Source organism: Corythoichthys intestinalis, chromosome 1, assembly GCF_030265065.1.
Source record: "Corythoichthys intestinalis isolate RoL2023-P3 chromosome 1, ASM3026506v1, whole genome shotgun sequence".
Lineage (NCBI taxonomy): Eukaryota > Metazoa > Chordata > Actinopteri > Syngnathiformes > Syngnathidae > Corythoichthys > Corythoichthys intestinalis.
The window spans coordinates 35,576,609-35,597,191 of NC_080395.1; the positions used below are offsets into that span (position 1 = coordinate 35,576,609).

Here is a 20,583-nt window from a genome sequence, read left to right on the forward strand (position 1 = left end):
CTCTCACTGAAGGAAGGAGGTTGTCAGCCAAGATCTGGCGATACATAGCCCCATCCATCCTCCCCTCAATACGGTGCAGTTATCCTGTACCCTTGGCAGAGAAGCAGCCCCAAAAAATGATGTTTCCTCCTTCACGGTTGGGATGGTGTTTTTGGGGTTGTACTCATCCTTCTTTTTCCTCCAAACACGATGAGCCGAGTTTAGACCAAAAAGTTCAATTTTGGTCTCATCCGACCACATGACCTTCTCCCATTGCTCCTCTGGATCATCCAGATGATCAGTGGCAAACTTCAGACGTGTCTGGACATGCACTGGCTTCAGCAGCGGGACCTTGCGTGTGCTGTAGGATTTTAATCCATGACGGCGTAATGTGTTTCCGATGGTTTTCTTCGAGACTGTGGTTCCAGCTCTCTTCAGGTCATTGACCAGGTCCTGCCGTGTAGTTCTGGGCTGATCCCTCACCTTCCTCATGATCAGTGATGCCCCACGAGGTGAGATCTTGCATGGAGGCCCAGAACGAGGCAGAGTGACCGTCAACTTGAACTTCTTCCATTTTCTAATAATCGCTCCAACAGTTGTTACCTTCTCACCAAGCTGCTGGCTTATTTTCCTCTAGCCCATCCTAGCCTTGTGCAGGTCTATTATTTTATCCCTGATGTCCTTACACAGCTCTTTGGTCTTGGCCATTGTGGAGAGGTTGGAGTTTGTTTGTTTGAGCATGTGAACAGATGTCTTTTATACAGGTAACGAGTTCAAACAGGTGCAGTTACTTCCGGTAATGAGTGGAGAATAGGAGGGGTTCTTAAAAAAGAACTAAGAGCCGAAATATTTACTAGTTGGTAATGTATCAAATACTTATTTCATGCAGTTAAATACAAATTTAATATTTAAAAATTATACAATGTGATTTTCTGGATTTTTGTATTAGATTCCGTGCCTCACAGTTGAAGAGAACTTATGATACAAATTACAGACCTCTACATGGCTTGCAAGTGGGAAAACCAGCAAAATCGGCAGTGTATCAAATACTTGTTCTCCCCACTGTACAAGGTGCACACAGACTACTTTTCATTGTGTCAAAGTGTCATTTTGTCAGTGTTGTCCCATGAAAAGATATACTTAAAATATCTGCAGAAATTCGAGAGGTATACTCACTTTTGTGACACACTGTATATATTCTTGAAAAGCACCATACCAGCATTTGTTTGTTATGCAAATCAAATACTATTTTCGATTTTCATGATAATACGGGAAAAAGCGCATCCATTGTAAGCCTAGTACTTTTGTTTCTACATACGGGACGATTCAGTTTTTCAAGAGACGGTTGGCAAACCTAATTTTAAGAGACTATGTTGAGTACATAAGCATCCTGACCCCGATTGGTATGTGCAGTGATATTTTCAAACTGCTTTTTGACATGCTTAAGTAATCCCACTTGATGTGTCTGTACATATTTTATGGCATATGGTTAGCACTGTTATTTGTTGAGCTGCCACATATTCTACATCTTCCAAGGGTGTATGATTAAGTATACATGTGCCATATCTGAAAGCTCATGTTGGCTTGAAACACAGTTGGCTGGCTGGCCCGTGCTCTCTGATGGGCCCTTAATGGTAAACTAACAGATTGTAAACATGCTGCTTGCTCTCTCTCTGACTCCGCTTCCTCCATCAATCTCTTCCTCTTTTCCTTCCTAATTCTCCTTTTCCATCGCCACTTTCATTCCCTTCCTGCTCTTTTCACCTCTTCCTTCTCCCTTCCATCCACATTTCCTTCTTGCCCCTTTCCCATCCCTCCCTCTCTCTACTGCATTTCCTGGGGTGTTTTTTAAACAATGTGTCCTTCATGTACGGTTGGTTACGGGGCGTACAGAAGGACATCATTAGCGCTGGTGGTTAAGCTGTAATTTACACCATTACCGAGGTAGGGGCCATTTTTATTGCCTAGTAAATTTCAGCTCTGAAATATTTAGACCATATGGCTCAATTTGTGTAATAACCTTAATTTCCAAGCACCCTTCAGCTCCCTTCCGCACCGGCTGTTGTTGGCGAATGATGTGTGTGCACGTTCGCATGCGTGTGCACGGAAAGCATACATCGGCACACACACGCGTCGAGGCAGGTGCATCGCGAGAATCTAAGCACATACACTTGCACTTAATCTCTAGCATCCACATTAAACAATGTCTAACACGCACGCAATCGTTCGTACGGATACACACACACGTACACGTATGTATGCATGCCGCTAGCAGATTAATAGGTTGTCAGCTTGTGTTTGGGTGAGGGAGCGTCAGGCGTTGGCCAGATGGTTCTTAGGGATGATGACTGTCAGGGGTCCTGCTCTGATCAATGGCATGTATTAATATGGCACACATAGAGAGAGACACATTCACATACAGATTCATAAACACATGCATAAAAAATGTAATCCATGCACACAGGAAACCATAACCGCATGGAGTAAATCCACAAAAAGTGTGCACAAAATTCACGCATACTCGCCCCTACCCCAGGGGTCCCGAGGGCCACAGTAAAACATCTGGACGAGCCGAGGGAGGGAGGGATTTAAAGGACGGGACAGTAAAGAGGAGATAAAGGAAGGGGACGACAGAAGCAAAAGAGCAGAAAAGAGTGATGTGACCAGACAGAAATGACAGGTGGTGTGACGGCAGCTTGAGATGAGGAGCTAGAAGTAAGAGAAAAGAGGCTGATCAGTGCCGCATATGCAGAAAAAAAGGTTAGGACAACAGAGAAGGTGCAAAAGCAACTAAAATGAAGAACGGCAGAAGAAAGGGCAGTTAGGGGCCTGAATCAAGCTCCACTAAACAAATGTGGGGCTTTTTGTCCTCTAAAGTCCACTCTCAGAATGTGGTGATCAAGCAAAAATAAACCTGAGTAATGAGAATCGGTCTAGTGTGGAAATTAACTATAAAAAAGGAGGGAGAAAAGCTGAGGAAGAAGCAGAATGGCACGCAGTCGAGCCTAGACCTCCGCCAAGGCGGAAAAATTCCAAACCTGTCCCTCTCTTCGGACCTAGTGGGCAGCCATTAAATATGCTGTGTTGTTCTGAGCCTTAGTTACACTTTGGGGCATGTCGTGACAGCCGTATTTGTCAAAATCTTGAAAAAGTTGAAGCATATAGGGAAGCTAAGGATCAGGCGCATCTGGGCAAGGAGCTCTGTCAAACCGGGATTGACTCAACCTTTACGTCACATCAGATGATCACATCATCATCTTAAATCAGTCATCCATGCCAGTGGATCAGTTCTTCCTTAAAGGTCTCCACTTAGTCCAAAGTAATGCTGTTTGCCTTTTAAATGGAACACGTGAGAGGTAGCACATGATTCCTGTACACTTTAGAGTAGGGATGTCCCCGATCTGATCACGTGATCGAAAAGCGGGCCATTTTTCATATGATCAGAATCGCGTGAAAAGGATTGGGTCTTTTAATTTAAAATAACCTTATTGTGCTGGCCAGTGTTGTTTTCGTCAACGTTGATGATAACAAAAATATTTCATCAACAAACAATTATTTTAATAACGATGACTTCACGATGACGCGCTGAAAACGTGTCCTTGGAGACTAAAGATGCCAGTTGTCGTCTGACGACACCAGAACGAGATGAAAATTCGCCATAATTTCCGTCATACATACACAATGTGTGATATTATCTTATTGTGTGTGTAGTTATCACACATTTAGCAGAGTTTGATCGTTTTTCTCATGTGACGTGCTGCGCCTTCCCCCTGCCCCACACACATGCTTACTCACCGGTGGGTGAGTAAGCCTGTGCCCATTCCAGGCTCCTTTTGTGAAACAGTTGTGTCAGGTGCTGCTTGGTAAGTTTTGCTTTCTTATCTTGGCTGCATATGCCATGTTGCTTTAGCCTTTAAAGGTCTGCGCTGAGTAATCATCACACATTAAACCAACTTTTAGCATTAGCATAGCGTTCGCGTTAGCATTTGGCGCAGTGACTCGGTGTCTTCTTAAACTTTTGGAAAACATTTTACATACAGTTTGTGACGTCCAGGTGAGTTTAATTACTTGCAAATAAAGTGCTGTTTTCCTGCTGAGTGTGTATTATTACCATGAAAATGGTGATGTTCTTGTAGAGAATAGTTATGTGCTAGTCTTTCATGTTTATTTGAAATTGTCGTAAACCTTTTATTTATTCTTTTATTTATTTATGGACTAAAACTTTTGAAGCTTAAGGACGAAAACATTTTGAGAATTGTCGAATAAAACTGGACGGAATTTGAGATTTCGTTGACTAAAACTATATGACTACGAACACATTTTGAAGGAACTAAAATATGACTAAGACTGATAAATATTGTCGTCCGAAAGACAGACTAAGACTAAAATTAAAATGGCTGCCAAAAACAGCAGTGGTGCTGGCGAGAGTCGTCAGTGTTAAGAGCCAATTGACATTTTACAGTACTTACTGCTACCTTGTGGTCATAATAATTTATTGCATCCATCGTGTGACGCAGTTTGGAACACAGGCTCGTTCACTTGCACAGTACAGAGTAGAGCCTAGTTCGGGCCTAAAAAATCCAGCCCGACCCGACACGGCCCGCTGGTATTGAGGCCCGACCCGGCCCGAACCCGATCAAATAACTAGATTTGCAGGCCCGAGGCCGAAAAAACCCGATTTTTTTTTTTTTTTTTAAAATTTGTTGGAGTGACGCGAAAAAAAAAAAAAAAACGCAGCAATTTATTTTCATTTCTTCGAGTTGGCAGAAAAAACGCAAGTTTTCTCCATGTTTAAATAGTCTACATATTTTTATATCATTATAAAAACATTTACACAACGAAATAACGCTGGGAAAGTTTAATATTAAAAAAAAATGCAGTTTTGCAGACACACAGAGGAGAAGATTCAAAAGGATCACATTTGTGTTGCCTTTGTGTGCATGAATAAGTGTCTTTCGTAACGAATTCACAGTTGTCAGGAAAAAAATGCAAGTTTACTCAATATCTAAATAGTCTACATATTTTTATGAGAATTATAAAAGCATTTACACAACGAAATAACACTGGGAAAGTTTGTTAAATATATTTCTGAGTGTGTGGGATATTGTTCTCACATGGACGCGCCTCTCTGACATAGAAAGGGAACAGCAGCCAAAAAAAAAAAAAAAAAAAAAAAAAAAAAAAAAAAAAAAAAAAAACTACAAATGCTTTGAAATAACATTATTGTAATGACAACGATACCAAAAATAAATAAAAAAATATATAATATAATAATATAAAAAAAAAATACAACTGAAATAAAAGCTTTTAAACTGCGGGCTGGCCTTGACTGCAGTCTGCAACTTGCGGCCTCATGTCCTGCTCTTTATTCCTGTGAAATAAGGGAAATAACTAGACCGGCTCGGACTAAAAATGGCGATTTGAATAGCAGGATATTATGGCTTACTTACAGTGTTTATATTTTTTTGGTCGTCGTCGTGCAGGAATAAGATTGCGTCCACTGGCAGGTTTCAGTGACGTTCTCCGCTGATCTATTGTGCCGCCTGCAGCGCTGAAAACTCTCTCGCAGCTGCTGCGGCTGCTGCTTGCAGGGATGCACAACACTTTTTCTTGCCAACTTGGAAAGTTTTAGGTATATATTTGTTGCATTCGACGAAGCCGACACAGTTTTTTGTTGCATCTTCCACGATCAATTGAAATTCTTTCCACACCTCACTCCTACCGGTGCATTCTTGCCTCTTCCATTCTCCCGTCTGCAGTTTGTTTTTAACTTCTCGCTGCTCCATATTGAAAAAGAAGTACCACGACGATGAGGAGTTGTGTACACGCGCAAGGCGCCAGAACAGGAGAAAATGAAAAAGAGGGTGGTGCCTCGGCCGTACGCAAGTGCTACAGCGGGAGGACAAGAAGAAAAAGTGGGCGGCGCCACAGCGTTCATGTGCGTGCGTGCACAAGCAAAAGCGCAATACAGAGAGCCTGCTCTCTATTTTTTTTTTTAAATATATAATTTATTAGTCCGGCACGGCGGCCCGACCTGACCCGACCCGAACGTGAATGCTTAACATTTTGGGACCGACAATGTCGGGTCGGGTTGGGTTCGGGTTCGGGCACAAGATCTAACCTCTAGTACAGAGCCTTTCGGTCGCGTTGACGCTGTTGAGTGCTTTCTATTATGGGTTAGGGTTAGGCTTAGCCATGGAAACTATATGTCTGTAAGTATTTTACATCTATTCCAACCTGCTAATATGCAGTATACTGTATGTGTGTTTATGGGGAAATGCTATATGAACTAAATTTGTTAATAAGTCCTGCTTTATGGAAGGCTTAAAATAAACTGCTGTATTTTAAGCCAAAAGATCTGTTGTGTTTGATAGTACAATATGTCTATATGCTGCCATAGCAGTTTCATGGCGCATTAAGCCCCCGAACTATTTTTAATTTGTCCGTTTCACCCTGGAGATCCCCATTATAAAATTATTCACTCGCATATTTTAAACTTTTAAACAAATTACGTCACAATGAAGAAAAAGTGTCAGTAACAGATATCTACCTCATAGCTATCGCTCAATTGTATTTTTTTAGTTACTGTTGCATTTCCCCCCCGATATTTTAGATGATAAATCATCGATCCAAACAAAGAAAAATTGGAAAATAAAAAATGTTTAAAAGGGTAAATATTTGAAAAAAAAAGTTTCCACTCCTTGACGTCTGCAATTTCTGCATTGTGACCCTTGTTATATTACCGTGTTTCACCCATTAAATCTCCAAAAAGCCAGACTGTGACCATTCACAGCTGTGTCTTGACATCCTGTGAGACATGCTACATGGAGTTTTTGGATCGAAAGAAGGTAAGTACGTGATTATATCGCATAAAATCATGGTGTCTTTAATCATGCGCTCTCATGCTCTCACCTCAAGTTAGGGTTTAGGTGTTAAATTCTTCTTTTTTTTTTTTTTTTTTTTTAATGCCCTCCTGTTCAAAATTTTTCTTCCCCCAGAAAATTGAGATTTTAAGCTTTCCAATGATGCATATAGGACAATTTTCAAATTTGGCCAAATTGGGGGTCTCAGAGTGGAACTTCAAGTCACCTGAGTGTTTTCCGCCAGATATATTTTTTCAAAGGGCTCAAAAGTATCAAAATAAATAGAAATACAATGGCATTGCAAAAAGAAACTAAAATATTTACGTTTTATACTCCGCAATACTCCCGGAAAAAGTAAGGAGTAAAGGAGGACTGTTAACAGTAAAGGACTGTAACATGTTTTGAACTTTTGTTTAAATAAAATAAAATAAAAATATTTCGGGACTTGTTATTTGCAGATTCTTAAAATTAGGTTACTCTGACTCGGGAGAAAAAATATGCGATCGGGACATCCCTACTTTAGAGTTTATTTTGAGATTCTGCTTCCTTGTAGATGGTCTTGTCCCACCTATCAGCTCCATCTTTGTACCCCTGCCTAGTGCATTGAGTCAGCTGACCAGCTGCTCCTGCAGGTTCTTATGTCTAAGCGGAAGCCAATAGGAGATTGAGTTGTTTCTGCTACTGGTCCTAATCTATGGAATGACCTCCCTTTACATCTGACAAGCACTGTCTTTTTGTGTATTCCAGATAGTCATTAGTCATGTATTTATCTATAATTCTATTTGTTTATTAATTCTTTGAGTTTTTATAAAAAAGATTTTAATTAAACAGATTAAACTTGCTTTTGTTCCTGAATTATGTTACAATATACTGTCTAATATTTGGGTTGTACAGCCCTGAGTTCCAGCCGTGGTTGTTAAAATGTGATGTTAAGTAAGGCTGACGTGCTTAGGAGAACTTTGATGTTTAGTGGTGATTGATACGTAACAATAACATATGATCTTGTCACTGTTGAGTAGAAACCCGTTACCGTATGCGGAATTATGATCTATCCATAAGCTATTAGTTTGTTCACAAGCTCTCTGTTATTTTTTACATTTTAGTCACTAATGTTTAGTGTTGAAAAAAAAAAAACTAGAAAAAATCCATTAACCCTGTAGAATAAGGGTCCCCAAACTTTTTCCTGTGAGGGCCACATAACTTTTCTCTTCTCTAATGGGGGGCCGGGGTCAGTTTGTAACAGAAAAGGTGTGACGATTGCAGGAGTGCCTAAATTGAAAAATTAGGGCTGTCAAACGATTAAAATTTTTAATTGAGTTAATTACAGCTAAAAAATTAATTAATCATAATTAATCACAATTCAAACCATCTATAACATATGCCATATTTTTCTGTAAATTATTGTTGGAATGGAAAGATAAAACACAAGATGGATATATACATTCAACATACGGTACATAAGTACTGTATTTGTTTATTGTAACAATAAATCAACAAGATGGCATTAACATTATTAACATTCTTTTAAAGCGATCCATGGATAGAAAGACTTGTAGTTCTTAAAAAAATGATCGTACAAGTTATAGAAATTTTATATTAAAACTTTTTATATTAAAACCTTTTCAATCAAAAAATAAACTAGTAGCCCGCCATTGTTGATGTCAATAATTACACAATGCTCATGGGTGCTTAAGCCCATAAAATCAGTCGCACCCAAGCGCCAGCAGAGGGCGACAAAACTCCAAAAAACACAAGTAGCAAGTTGACATTGCACTGAGCTGTCATTTTAATCTGTTTGAGCCAGGCATGTGCGTTAATTACGTCAAACATTTTAAAGTGATTAATTAAAAAAATTAATTACCGCCCGTTAACGCGACAATTTTGACAGCCCTAGTAAAAATGTATTGTTATTCAGAAAGCCACAATCAAATAACCTTTTCTGAATTCTTCACGGAACGAAAGTACATAAAATTAAAAAAAATAAATAAAATAAAATAAAATAATACTATTAATTAAATCGATAATAACCAAATAACCCTTTCTGGGTTCTTCACAGAAAAAGCCACGAAATAAATAACACTATTGGGAAAAAAAAAAAAAAAAAATGTTCAGGGGGCCGGACCAAACGTAGTTTGGGGACCCCTTCTGTAGATCGATCAAATTTGTTAAAAGTACATAAAAACTTTTCTATGTGAAAGAGGCATTGTGTGACATTGGTTTGGAAATGTGAGGATATTATCTGCACTTGTTTTGCCAAACAACTTTAAAAATTTGGCAGTGCTGACAAAAGCGAACCCAAATAATTACTGAAATTGTTTTGTGCAATACTGCTAAACGACACGTAAACATCCTGAGTGGAGAAAAGAGCAGATCTTAAATAGAAGTGAAGCTCTTAGAGGAAGAAAGAGGAGGTCCAAAAATAGCACCAGAATGCAAGAAAGTAAGCCTGACAGTCTTGTCTGAGTGACTAACAGGTCTGTCACTGAGTTGCAAGGCATGGCGAAAGAAAACGTGTGTTGTGAGATTGCATGTGCGTGTGAGAGAGACAGTGCCAAGCAGTGTGCAGGGGTCTAGGCAATGCAGGCCGCCTGTGCTCTGTACCCTCATTCCGTCCGATTGCCATGACGACCCCATTAATCAGCCAGGCTGGCACAGAACAAGGTTCCCAACCCAGCTCAAGATCAATACACACACAAATGTCCAATGGATTAGTCCACAGAATATACACATTCCTGAAAGAAACTAAGGTACTATACGAACACAAAATATATAAAAGGGTGTGTGTAGTTACTTTACTAGTTCCCAGCAGTCTTGATACCACTTTACATCAACTACATAAACTTGTGAAAATCTCATTCTATTCTACTTTGCTTAAGAACAAATGTTCTTACTGAAACTCTTGTTTTTGTGAAACAGCAGGGCATCTGCGGTGAAGGCAGGTACGTGACAAATGATAGCTACCAAATAAGTCTATGCCATGTCAATGAGCTTCTGGCCCACACACATACACACTCGCAAACAGAGTGTTCCATATCAATGAGAAGGTGAAAGGTCTCCATTTACATCTTGTATTAATTATGAGTGACAAGCCAAAGGTCATGGATGGAGATGAGGCCATGCATTTGGACAGAATATAGATCTATACTTGTATCTCTTCTTCTCAATTCACTCTCCTCCCTCTTCCCCCTGATCTATCACCCTGCCTCACCCCGATATTGGTCAAACACGCCTCTTTTACTTCTACACTGACATTGCTCCTCTTATTCTTCCCACCCCCTTCATAAATAACTTTTATTTATTCTAACAAGTGCCTTACAGACTTTTGCTTTAGTCCTACATAGCCACAACAACAGACTTTTGATGGCATGAACACATAAGGGTCATTCCAGAGGACATTTTGGTTTCAAAATTCTTGAAAAATAATTCTTCAGTTTTCTGATTTTCTGCAACATATTCATCAATAATAGATGATAAACGGTCAAAGACTTGATTAGCTCAGCTAATAGAACAGATAAAATGAAAATTTTGTATTTTAAATATAGTACACTTGGCAATGGTAACTTTTTCTCAGAAGTTTTATTTAGCAAGCTGTTAGAGCTGACTAACTAATTGACAAAAACATTTATTAAAAAAAAAAAAAAGGACATACATTTTGTTTTTCAAAACTGTTAAGGTCTGAATATTGTCTTAAGTATTTTTAGATTCTGTCACAGGACAAGTAAATCTACCTTAAAACTGGATGTCTTAGGATTTTATGTGTAAAAAGTAGGGATGCCCCGATCGCATATTTTTGCATCCGAGTACGAGTCATCTAATTGAGAGAATGTGCCGATACAGAGTCCCGATCCAATAACGAAAAAAGATTTTTGTTTTCTTTTTATTTGAGTATTTTGTTACTTTTTAGTCCTTATTACGGTGGCCAAGAGGTGTCAAGTAAAAGCAAAGTCCAAACACTTTGCAAATAGAAAAACAGCACAAACCCCAATTGCAAACGCTTTGCAAAAGAAAAAAAGCACAAATGCAAACTGCCACAACACAATCCCCAATTCCTAGAGCGCGACTGCAAATTGGCAAAAGCACAAACCCCAAATGCCACAACATGACAGCAAATGGCTCGCAAGATGAATGCAAAAAGCCACAGCACAGCCGCAAAAACCCACAGCACGACCACAAAAGGATGGCCGGGAAGTTAAAAAAAAAAAAATAAAATAAAAAAAATAAAGACGACTTTGTATATTGCTATATGTGCATTGTGACCATCTCTAACCCTTTTTTAGAACCCCCTAACCCTATAACCCCTACCTCCATCTCCTAATTTTTATTTTCCCTCATTTCCTCACATACTAAATGCCAAATCTTAACTACTTAAGAACATAAGATGTATATTAAAATTGAAGATTATGTAAACATTTTGTTATGTTTTTTAATAAAAAAGATATAAGTAACATACATTCAGAAAAATAAGTACACATGACATATTATGCAGAGTTAAATGGAATATATTTTGAAGATCGCGCAAACATTGACTTTTTTAAATCATAAGGAAATGAATAAGTAGCCTAACATAAATGAACAAATATAAGTTCAAAGTGCACATTGACATCTAAGATGTTCTGAACCTCCCCATCAGAGCAAATAAAACTAAATATGATAAATAAGCCACCTTAACTCTTTGCTTGCTCTTAAAGATTTGATCCATTTTCTGGTTTATTGCCCCCCTTTTTTTGTTTTTTAGCTGTTTCAGAAAACATGCACTTTTAAACCAATCAGAGCTAACTATCTCTGGTGATCAGATGTCAGCCAATTGAACGGATTAATGAGCCCAGGCGTTTTGCTTGCATTCGCACATTGACGTGACTCGTCATAGTCAGACTCGTACTCGGATATATATTTTCGGGAATCAAAGCACCGCATACCGGAACAGCGTTCTGGCCCTGAATCTTATACCGGAACTGCGTTCCGGGCCAGAATCTTATACCGGAACTGCGTTTCTGACCGTTCCCGCCCACTTTCACCCCTGTTTATAACTCTTTTATAAATTAATCCGAGGTCAATTAGCCTTCCATTTTGATTAAAAAATTGTGTCAATAGGTTGTGCTGTTAAACATTGTCGTTTTACAGATATTGAGATATCAATTTCACATGAGGGACGTCAAAACTCCCGTGGCTAACGGAGCATAGCAACTCTCTCAATAACAAAGGGGTGGTCCAAACAATTAGGACGAACAATTCAGAAAGGAATGGCACCACATCGGGTCCATTTTGCATTAAATGAGGGGCTGAGAGTGACGCCATCACTCGAAATTCAAATCTCAAGCCCCCACCCCCATTTAGTGCAAAATGGACCCAAATTTTTTTTTTGCTAGTTGTTGACACCCCTGTTATTGAGAGAGTTGATTCCCTCCGTCGCCACGAGAGTTATGCCGTGCTCACTCGTAATTAATGTCTCAATATCTATAAAACGATTAGAAGCATAAATGATAATTTTTTTTACAGCACAAACGATTGACATATACATAATTTTCATATAAATTTGCGTCTGATGGGGTGGGGGGGCAACTTCACAGAGGTCTGTAGAGATGGTCACATATAAATATATACCGTATTTTTTGGACTATAAGTCGTAGTTTTTTTTTCATAGTTTGACCGGGGGTGCGACTTTTACTCAGGAGCGACTTATGTGTGAAATTATTGACAAATTATTATAGTATTTCACATGTTATTTGGGTGTTTTGGAGTGACACTGATGGTTTGGTAAACTTGTTAGCATCTTTATGCTTTAGTTATCTGAATAACTCTTAATAGCTATGTTACGTTAACAAACCGGCCACGTTCGCATTTCGTTGTTCATGCATCATGTAACATTATCATAATGTACACTTATTCAGCATGTTGTTCTCTATTGTATTTTTATTTTAAATTGCCTTTCAAGATGACATATCTGTTTTATGTGTTGGATTTATCAAGTATGTTTCCCCCCAAAATGCGACTTATACTCCGGTGCGACTTATATATGTTTTTTTCCACTTCTTTGGGCATTTTATGGCTGGTCTGACTTATACTCAGGTGCGACTTATAGGGTGTCGTCCTTTTTTTTTTTTTTTTTTTTTTTTTTTACTTCCGGGTCACCTTCTTGCCGTCGTGATCTGGGGTTTTGCGGTTGTGGTGTGGCTTTTTTCATTCGTCTTAAGATCCTGATTTTCTTAAAGTGCACCAGCATAAAATATAGGCGCACCGACAATTTTTCATTGTATGACCTTTAATGCCATACTTTTAATCAATCTCCATAACATTTATAGAATTTATTCCTCTTTTGAACCGCTTATCCTCACGAGGGTTGCGCGGATTCTGGACCTTATTACAGCTAATTCCAGGCAGAAGGCGGGGTATACCCTGAACAGATTGCCAGCCAGTCGAAGGAAATATATAGACACACAACCATTGACGCACACGCTCACACCTACAGACAATTTGGAGTGTTCAATCAGCATACCATGCATGTTTTTTGGGGATGTGGCATGAACCCAGAGTAAACACACGCTGGTACGGGAAGAACATGCAAACTCCACACAGGAAGGCCGGAGCCAGGATTGAACCCACAATCCCAGAACTGTGAGGTGGAATGTTCCAATGGGCTGCCTTCATAATATGAATTATTTTTAAACAATGCAGAAAAATGCTTGTCTTCATTAAATTCTTCATTGAGTGAGTCCACTCAAATTCACTCACGCTTTGACACTCATGCGGCTGACAACAACCTATTGAACGCCAATGAAGATTGACTAAACAATTGCCACGTTTACATGGAGCCAAATATTCCAATTACAATCGGAATATTTGTTCAAACCAAATAAATGTGTTCCATATAAACACCTCATTCGGAATGAACAGGCCCAAACCGAATGGAATTTCATTCCGATTCACAGGGGTGGAATATTCCTTTTCCCAAACCGATTAGAAGTAAAATTATATCATGTAAACAGGGAAGCGGAATGGTGTCTGGTTGCGTTCTTTCTGCACATGCTCCGTACTGACGTGGTGACGTCACTTTGTGATGTAAGTAATGTCACTTGCAACATGGCTTCCAAGCACAGCGCACCTAATTGGAGTCCGGCGGAAAGATTGTATTTAATTCAAACTTTAAAAGAATTTAATATAATTGCTATTTAAAAAAGTTCACGAGAGGTTACAAGCGGAATGGTGTCTGGTTGCGTTCTTTTTGCACATGCTCCGTACTGACGTGGTGACGTCACTTGGTGACGTAAGTAACGTCACTTGCAACATGGCTTCCAAGCACACGCACAGCGCACCCACACAACTTTTTAAATGAACGGCGTGTCATTCTGAAGTTTTGTTTCCACTCGAAATGTTAAAACAGCAGCTGATCTGACGATCGATCTCCATGTTTTGCAACGTGACGCTTTGTTTTGATTAATCTGCGCATGTCAGACGGCAGTTGTCAAACGTCCTTTCGGAATAAAGGCAGACACATGTAAACGCTGGATCGGAATAGATGAAGTGACATGTAAACAGCTGATCTGAAATTTCCATTCGGAATTATTTGAATCGGTATGAATAAAAGTCAGCATGTAAACGTGGCTACTGATTAACACATTTGTGCCTTTGATCGTAGAGCTACCGAGCCTTCGCTCTCCAGATCAAAGCTCCAAACCTGTCAATCATTGTTAACTTTAAGTGGGAAATGCAAGATGCACTGTTAGCCAACATAAGCAGCAGAAGGGAGGGTGAGAGGCTGTATGAGCACGAAGCGGAATAACAATTAGATATTTTGTAATTAATAACCCGATCCTTTTCACCCGATTCCGATCCTCTCAAAAATAGCGCAATTGGCCCAATTTCCGATCGCGTGATTGGATCGGTACATCCTTAGTATAAAGTTTAAAATCTAAATGGTGGGACGTAATATTCAGGAATTCGCTCGTAAGCATCATAACTACAAATAATATCAAGTAATAATGCACACGCTAATAAGTTCTTAGATGTTTGCATATTACTATTTGTAATATTTTGTTATTTTGCTATTGAGAGTTTGAAAAAAATACATTTGGGTGTATGAATGAATGAATGCATTGTTGTGTGCGTGTGTGTATTTTTACCTCCACAGTAAGTGCAGTTACAGCAGGTGAGTTAAGTGTTGGGTCTGGCTGGTGCTTCTTGTAAAGCAGTTTATAATGAGAAATGACTCCGTTGGGTTGTTTTGGTCCACCCCATTTCAAATAAATGGAGTATGCACCTGTGCAGGACACGCACGACACATCACATGATACAAAAAAATATATAAAACCTTTACTTTCAGGCAACTCACCAGTGGGCGTGGCTGTGGGAGGGCTCATATCTTTAGGTTCTGACGACAGTGTCCGGGCTAACGTTCTGCGGCTGAAAACCGAGCCTTTTGAGTTATGGGCTTGAAGCCTGTACTGGTAGTAGGTGAAGGGCTGTAAGGAGGGGCTTGCATCGAAAAACTCTAGTGGTCCACTGGACCAGATGAAAACTAGCAGTTCTTCCTCTGTTTCCATAGGGGACCTATGACAATAAGAGATGTTGTTTTTCTGTTTCATACCATACGATACTAAGTAGCATCAGGGCTCGAAGTGAATGTTTTTAAAAAAAAAGTTTTTCTCTTAGTGCAGATACGGTTCTTAATTCCAATTGAAGAAGGTAATTGGTCAAATAAAATTCAGATAAAAAAAGAATCTGGATTCAAATTTTTAATGTAACAAAAAGCGGAGAATCCAATGATGAGGTTGACTGTCCAAAAAGATATATGACATAATGCATATAAACCCTTTGGCCGCTGTAACAGCTTGGGACTTAAAGTGAATGAGTAGTGTTGCTTTGCATTTGTGTGTGTGACTGAAAAGACAACTACTGCTACTTTTGTGGCTGTCTGGCTAAGTCCCATCACACCAGGTGTGTCAGTGTGCGTATGTATGCTGCTATGCTAATTGTGTTTCCCGAGGACTTAAAGGGCTTAGTCCAATCTGACCCTGCATCCAGATCACACATTCTTTGGTCAACAAGCTGAACACGACCTTCAATGGGACTCAAAACACACAGTAGTACATGCATACACATAAGATGATGACTTGAAAAGGGATTTCACATAAACTTTGAGGAATTTTCTGCAATGTCAACATTAAACCGTTACACTTGAATTCATTTGTGGTACCTGTATATATGGTATGAGGTGATGATGCCATTGGGTTTTTTGGGTGGAGACCAACGGATCTCCAAGAAACTTGCACCAGCCGCTGTTACTGTGGGTGGCGATAAATGTTCGGGCACAGTTTCCGAAGTCCGAACATTCACACCGTTTCCAACACAACACCCTTCTATATGTGACACAACAGGAGAGTTTCGTTACATTCCTGAAAAGGTCTCTAGGTAGGGCTTTTGGCTCACACATATATTTACTTAAAATTTGAGACATACCACTTTGACAAGCTTGTACACGCACGTAGTAGTTGGTAAAAGGCTGAAGACCTTTCACAATGAGGTTTAGGTCTTGACCCGTGGGATGCATTGTGGCCCCTTCACTTCCAGGATTCAAGAGGATGTTATAATTTAGAGGTTGTCTAATGTTGAAGCGAGCTGTGGAAAAAAGGAAAATTTTAGACAAACCGGCAGCCGAGTACCCAGTTGGGAGTGAGGAAAAGAAGTGTTATTCCATTACTTCTGAAGAACTTAGAGGAATGCAAAAATAGATTTAAGAAGTGGATTGCATCGCCAAACTCCACTATTGCTGCATGTTTTGTTGCAACCCGGGAGATAATGAAGCGTGGAAAACCGTTCACAGATGGTGAGTACATGAAGGAGACATTCATCAGTATATCAAAACACCTATTTGCAGAGTTTAAAAACAAAAACGAGATATTAAAGAAAAATCAAAGACATGCCCAGATAAGGGGCATGTTATGCTCGTTCCATTTTGTTGTTTTTCGAACCCTCAAAATAAAGATCAATATATAATAAATATATTAAGATAAATATATAATAAATATATATAATATAATAATAATAATATAATATAAATATACAGTATATAAATAAGATAATAAAAAAATCGGATTTCTTTATTGCATTTATATAATTTCATAAAAGCAATAAAACAATTCATTAATATTGTAATTAAGTTAAACTTGAGGTGGCGTCATACAACAGTAGATACGTGGTGCGTTGGCTGCCACTGCTGGGAAAATAAAAATTAAATCATGAAGGCTCATTATGTATTTTTAGCCGACATAGTCATTTTGATAGTAGGCTAATATAGTAGCTAATACAGATACATACAACATGGGCTGCCTTCATTATTAGGCTTATTTAAGGCTTTTTAATTTTTTGCTGCTCCAGACATGTTTTTGGTCCAATATGGCTCTTTCAACATTTTGGGTTGCCGACCCCTGGTATAAAGAAACACAGTGACCCCCCCCCATACACATGGACTTTGTTAATATTCTCCCTGGAGGTTTTTCCATAATTCAGGCCAACTGTATTGTGATGGGTAATTCAACATTCATGAACTCTGGATATCTTTGAGAGCGAACTGATTACCGGACAAATGAAAGACTTCAATTATTCACCCCTCATACCAACTTACATATGCACACTGTGGCTAGATAAACACGCCGCACACACTTCAGCAATTCTGACTTTGGTACATTGGACTTTTAATATGTGTACACTTTAATACACAACCCACACACTGAGTAATATTTATGAATTGGATCCCTCCTCCCTAGTAAGTCTGGTGTGTGATTTTCAAGTTTTTTCCTCTCCCTAAAAAATAGCATTTTTAGACTTGTATGCAACACATCATCACCACAATTGATTCTGTCATTTTAATAGCCATACGTCAACACTTTTGATTTTTTTTTGTTTTTGCATGCATATGAAGATACAAACAATGGATATGGATGTACACACAAACAAGAACACTGTCAGAGAGCGACCCACACACATACATGTGCGCACGCACACACGCACATCCGTCGGAGACACTCCAGACTCCGGGAGTTAACCAAGCGTGAGAACCCAGACGATATTTCCTCACCTTTAAAATCAACCCATAATGACAATAGAATAGACCTGCCTATGGAAATATCCGCACAGTGATGTGCATAAATATACACACACACGTACACACACTAGAAATAGACTGAAGCAAAACTGCACACAAAGCCACAAGCGCAACAAAGTGAAGTGTCTGTGCTGGTTGGCCCTATAAGCAGTTCCCGAGATAGGAAATCATGCTAATGAGAGCTTAATGAGCGGCGATAGATGGGTTAGGGCAGACAATCACTAGCCCATAAGCATGAAACTCAGCCCAAAGTGTATGGCTGTGTGTCTTTGGCTGGGTGTGTGTGTATGTGTGTACGTGTGCACAGGTCCAGAGAGGCCAGAGGGTGACTAGTAAGCTACTTTGGGATATTGTTTGTAGCTGACCTGAGTAAGAGGCGATTCAAATGGGAAACATCTTCTGTTTAGTGTACCAAGATTAGTTAAATATCGGAATAAATTTGATATTACTATTGTTAGAATTAAAGTTAAAATAACTCTGATGGTAAAATAGGAAAAATGGACTCCATTCAAATAATATAGATATACTAATAAACCACCGGCAGTATAAATATTAGGGAAGTACCAGATATGATCATGTGATCAGAAATCGGTAATGATCATATCTAGGGCTGTCCCAAACGACTAATTTCCTCCCGATTAGTCAGCCGACTATTTTTACGATTAGTCAACTAATCTTTTTTTTTTTTTTTTACTACTTTAATAATGTAATTTTTGTTGAAGCTTATTAATTCACAAAAAACATTTTGGAACACCTACATTCTTTATTAACGTATAAATAAATAACATGAATCAATATAATAAATAATAATAATAATAAATTAATAATCAATCACAAACAAGGAGGTCAAATGATGCTGGCATTAACTAGTGCAAAAAAATGTAAACGGAAACACTGAGACTTCACCTATTTAACAGGAGTCAAAACAATTCTTACTCTTTTTGTGGTATGTCATTGTCTGTATTGTTCTAAATGTTAAAATAAATTGCAATGTCCCGGACAACCATTTTCACAATACTTTGTGTGAGTTCAGATGCTTTTTCTGGTGTGCATTCCGCATGTTTGGGGGAGCAGAAAAACTGTTCAACTTTTGTTTGTTTTAACCTGAAAATAGATAAAGTAGAGGACACACTGAAATATTACCACAACTATTTTGAATGAGAGGCACACATACTCACAGTAACAAAAAATAAATATAGAATATCCGCTAGCTTGTTGTTTCTTGTTGTCTTGGAAAATTATACTTGGGTGACGGCTAGGCCTGTCGCGATAACAAATTTTAGTGTGCGATAATTATTCTCATAAATTATTGCGATATGCGATATTATTGCGCCCCCCCAATTTTTTAAAACCAATTTACAATAACACAGTGCGAATACAGTATATATTAATAGATCAAGTACACCCATTTAAACACGATAAATATTTACTCTTAAATTCAAATATACTTTTTAAGAAATCACAACTAAAAACAATAGACCCTGCCTCTTAAGTAAAAAACAACAATATTGATACCGCACAGAAACACAGAATAAATAAAATGTGTTTAAAAAAATACTAAAAAATTGCACTTAATAACTTAAGCATTTAGGAAAATGAAAACATTTCCCATCATAGCTTCTGCAATGGTGTTCCATAGGGATGCAACGATACAGTTAAGTCATGGTTCGGTACGAATTTTGATACGGGGGACACGATTTTCGATCCGATTCAATACATTTAATGCTCTGCAAAAAAAATAACAACTGTATTTTTTGTTTCTTTTCTTTTTTTTTTTTTGCTATCGAGCAAAAATTAAATTGCAGTCATATAAACATGCATTTTAGTGCATAATATTTACGTGCTTACTTCTTACTGATATGAAAAAAATTTGTATAAAAGTGCTGAGAACAATCTTTACTGTTTGTAAAGTGAGGCAGGGCACACCGTTGATTGCTACAGCTCTCTTAGGTTTACAACATGAGCAAGACATCCTATTTATGGTTCGAATCCATCTGTGTCACGTACTGAATTAACAATATTTGCAACATTATCTATAGTCACTGTTATGGATTGATTTGGCCTTCTTAACCTCATGTGACAAATGACAGTTTAGAATTCATCGATGTAGTATATGGACTACATGTCCCATAATCACTCTGGGCTCACGTAGCCAATGGCATGGGACGTAGCACATCTAGTTTGCCATTTCATGATATCTAGTGTGTGCGTGCGCACAACCGCGCATTAAAAAAGTTAGCAAGCGCCGCTGGAGTCACGTCTGCTCATTACTACACCAGCATATGACGGCTTTCATAAACAGGACGAGTTTGAAGCACAGCGCTTTTAATTTCATTCAGGTGTTCGTTGTCAAAGTGAGGTTATTTGTAGCAGCCAAGTCGGTAACAATGTTTTGGAGGACTTCGTTGTAAATATCCAGCGTTGTGCCGAAAAATAGCCGCCCCGCGTGAAATGTCACTCCTGACGGGAGCGCCCACACGTCAACAACACCGGCGCGCCATAGGTGGTCTACAGTCACTCCGGAGCACTGACGCGGCCGGTATACGTTGAACAATAGGATATAATGGGAACGATTGGCTCTGGCGCTAGTTTTTGCCGGACCTGGAACGAAGATGCATTTTGCGCAGTTGGTAACGAACTTTT

At 38.9% G+C, this 20,583-nt stretch overlaps 1 protein-coding gene across 1 annotated transcript in view; it reads right to left on the reverse strand.

Annotated features, from left to right (window-relative positions):
* Positions 1 to 20,583, reverse strand: part of ush2a (Usher syndrome 2A (autosomal recessive, mild)) — a 428,293-nt gene that overhangs the window by 69,066 nt on the left and 338,644 nt on the right. Inside the window, exons 71-74 of the mRNA XM_057848749.1 lie at positions 16,296 to 16,454; positions 16,033 to 16,195; positions 15,169 to 15,386; positions 14,960 to 15,096 (exon numbers count right to left, since the gene is read on the reverse strand). Coding sequence (XP_057704732.1) covers positions 14,960 to 15,096; positions 15,169 to 15,386; positions 16,033 to 16,195; positions 16,296 to 16,454 — 677 coding nt within the window. The remainder of the gene's footprint in view (positions 1 to 14,959; positions 15,097 to 15,168; positions 15,387 to 16,032; positions 16,196 to 16,295; positions 16,455 to 20,583) is intronic.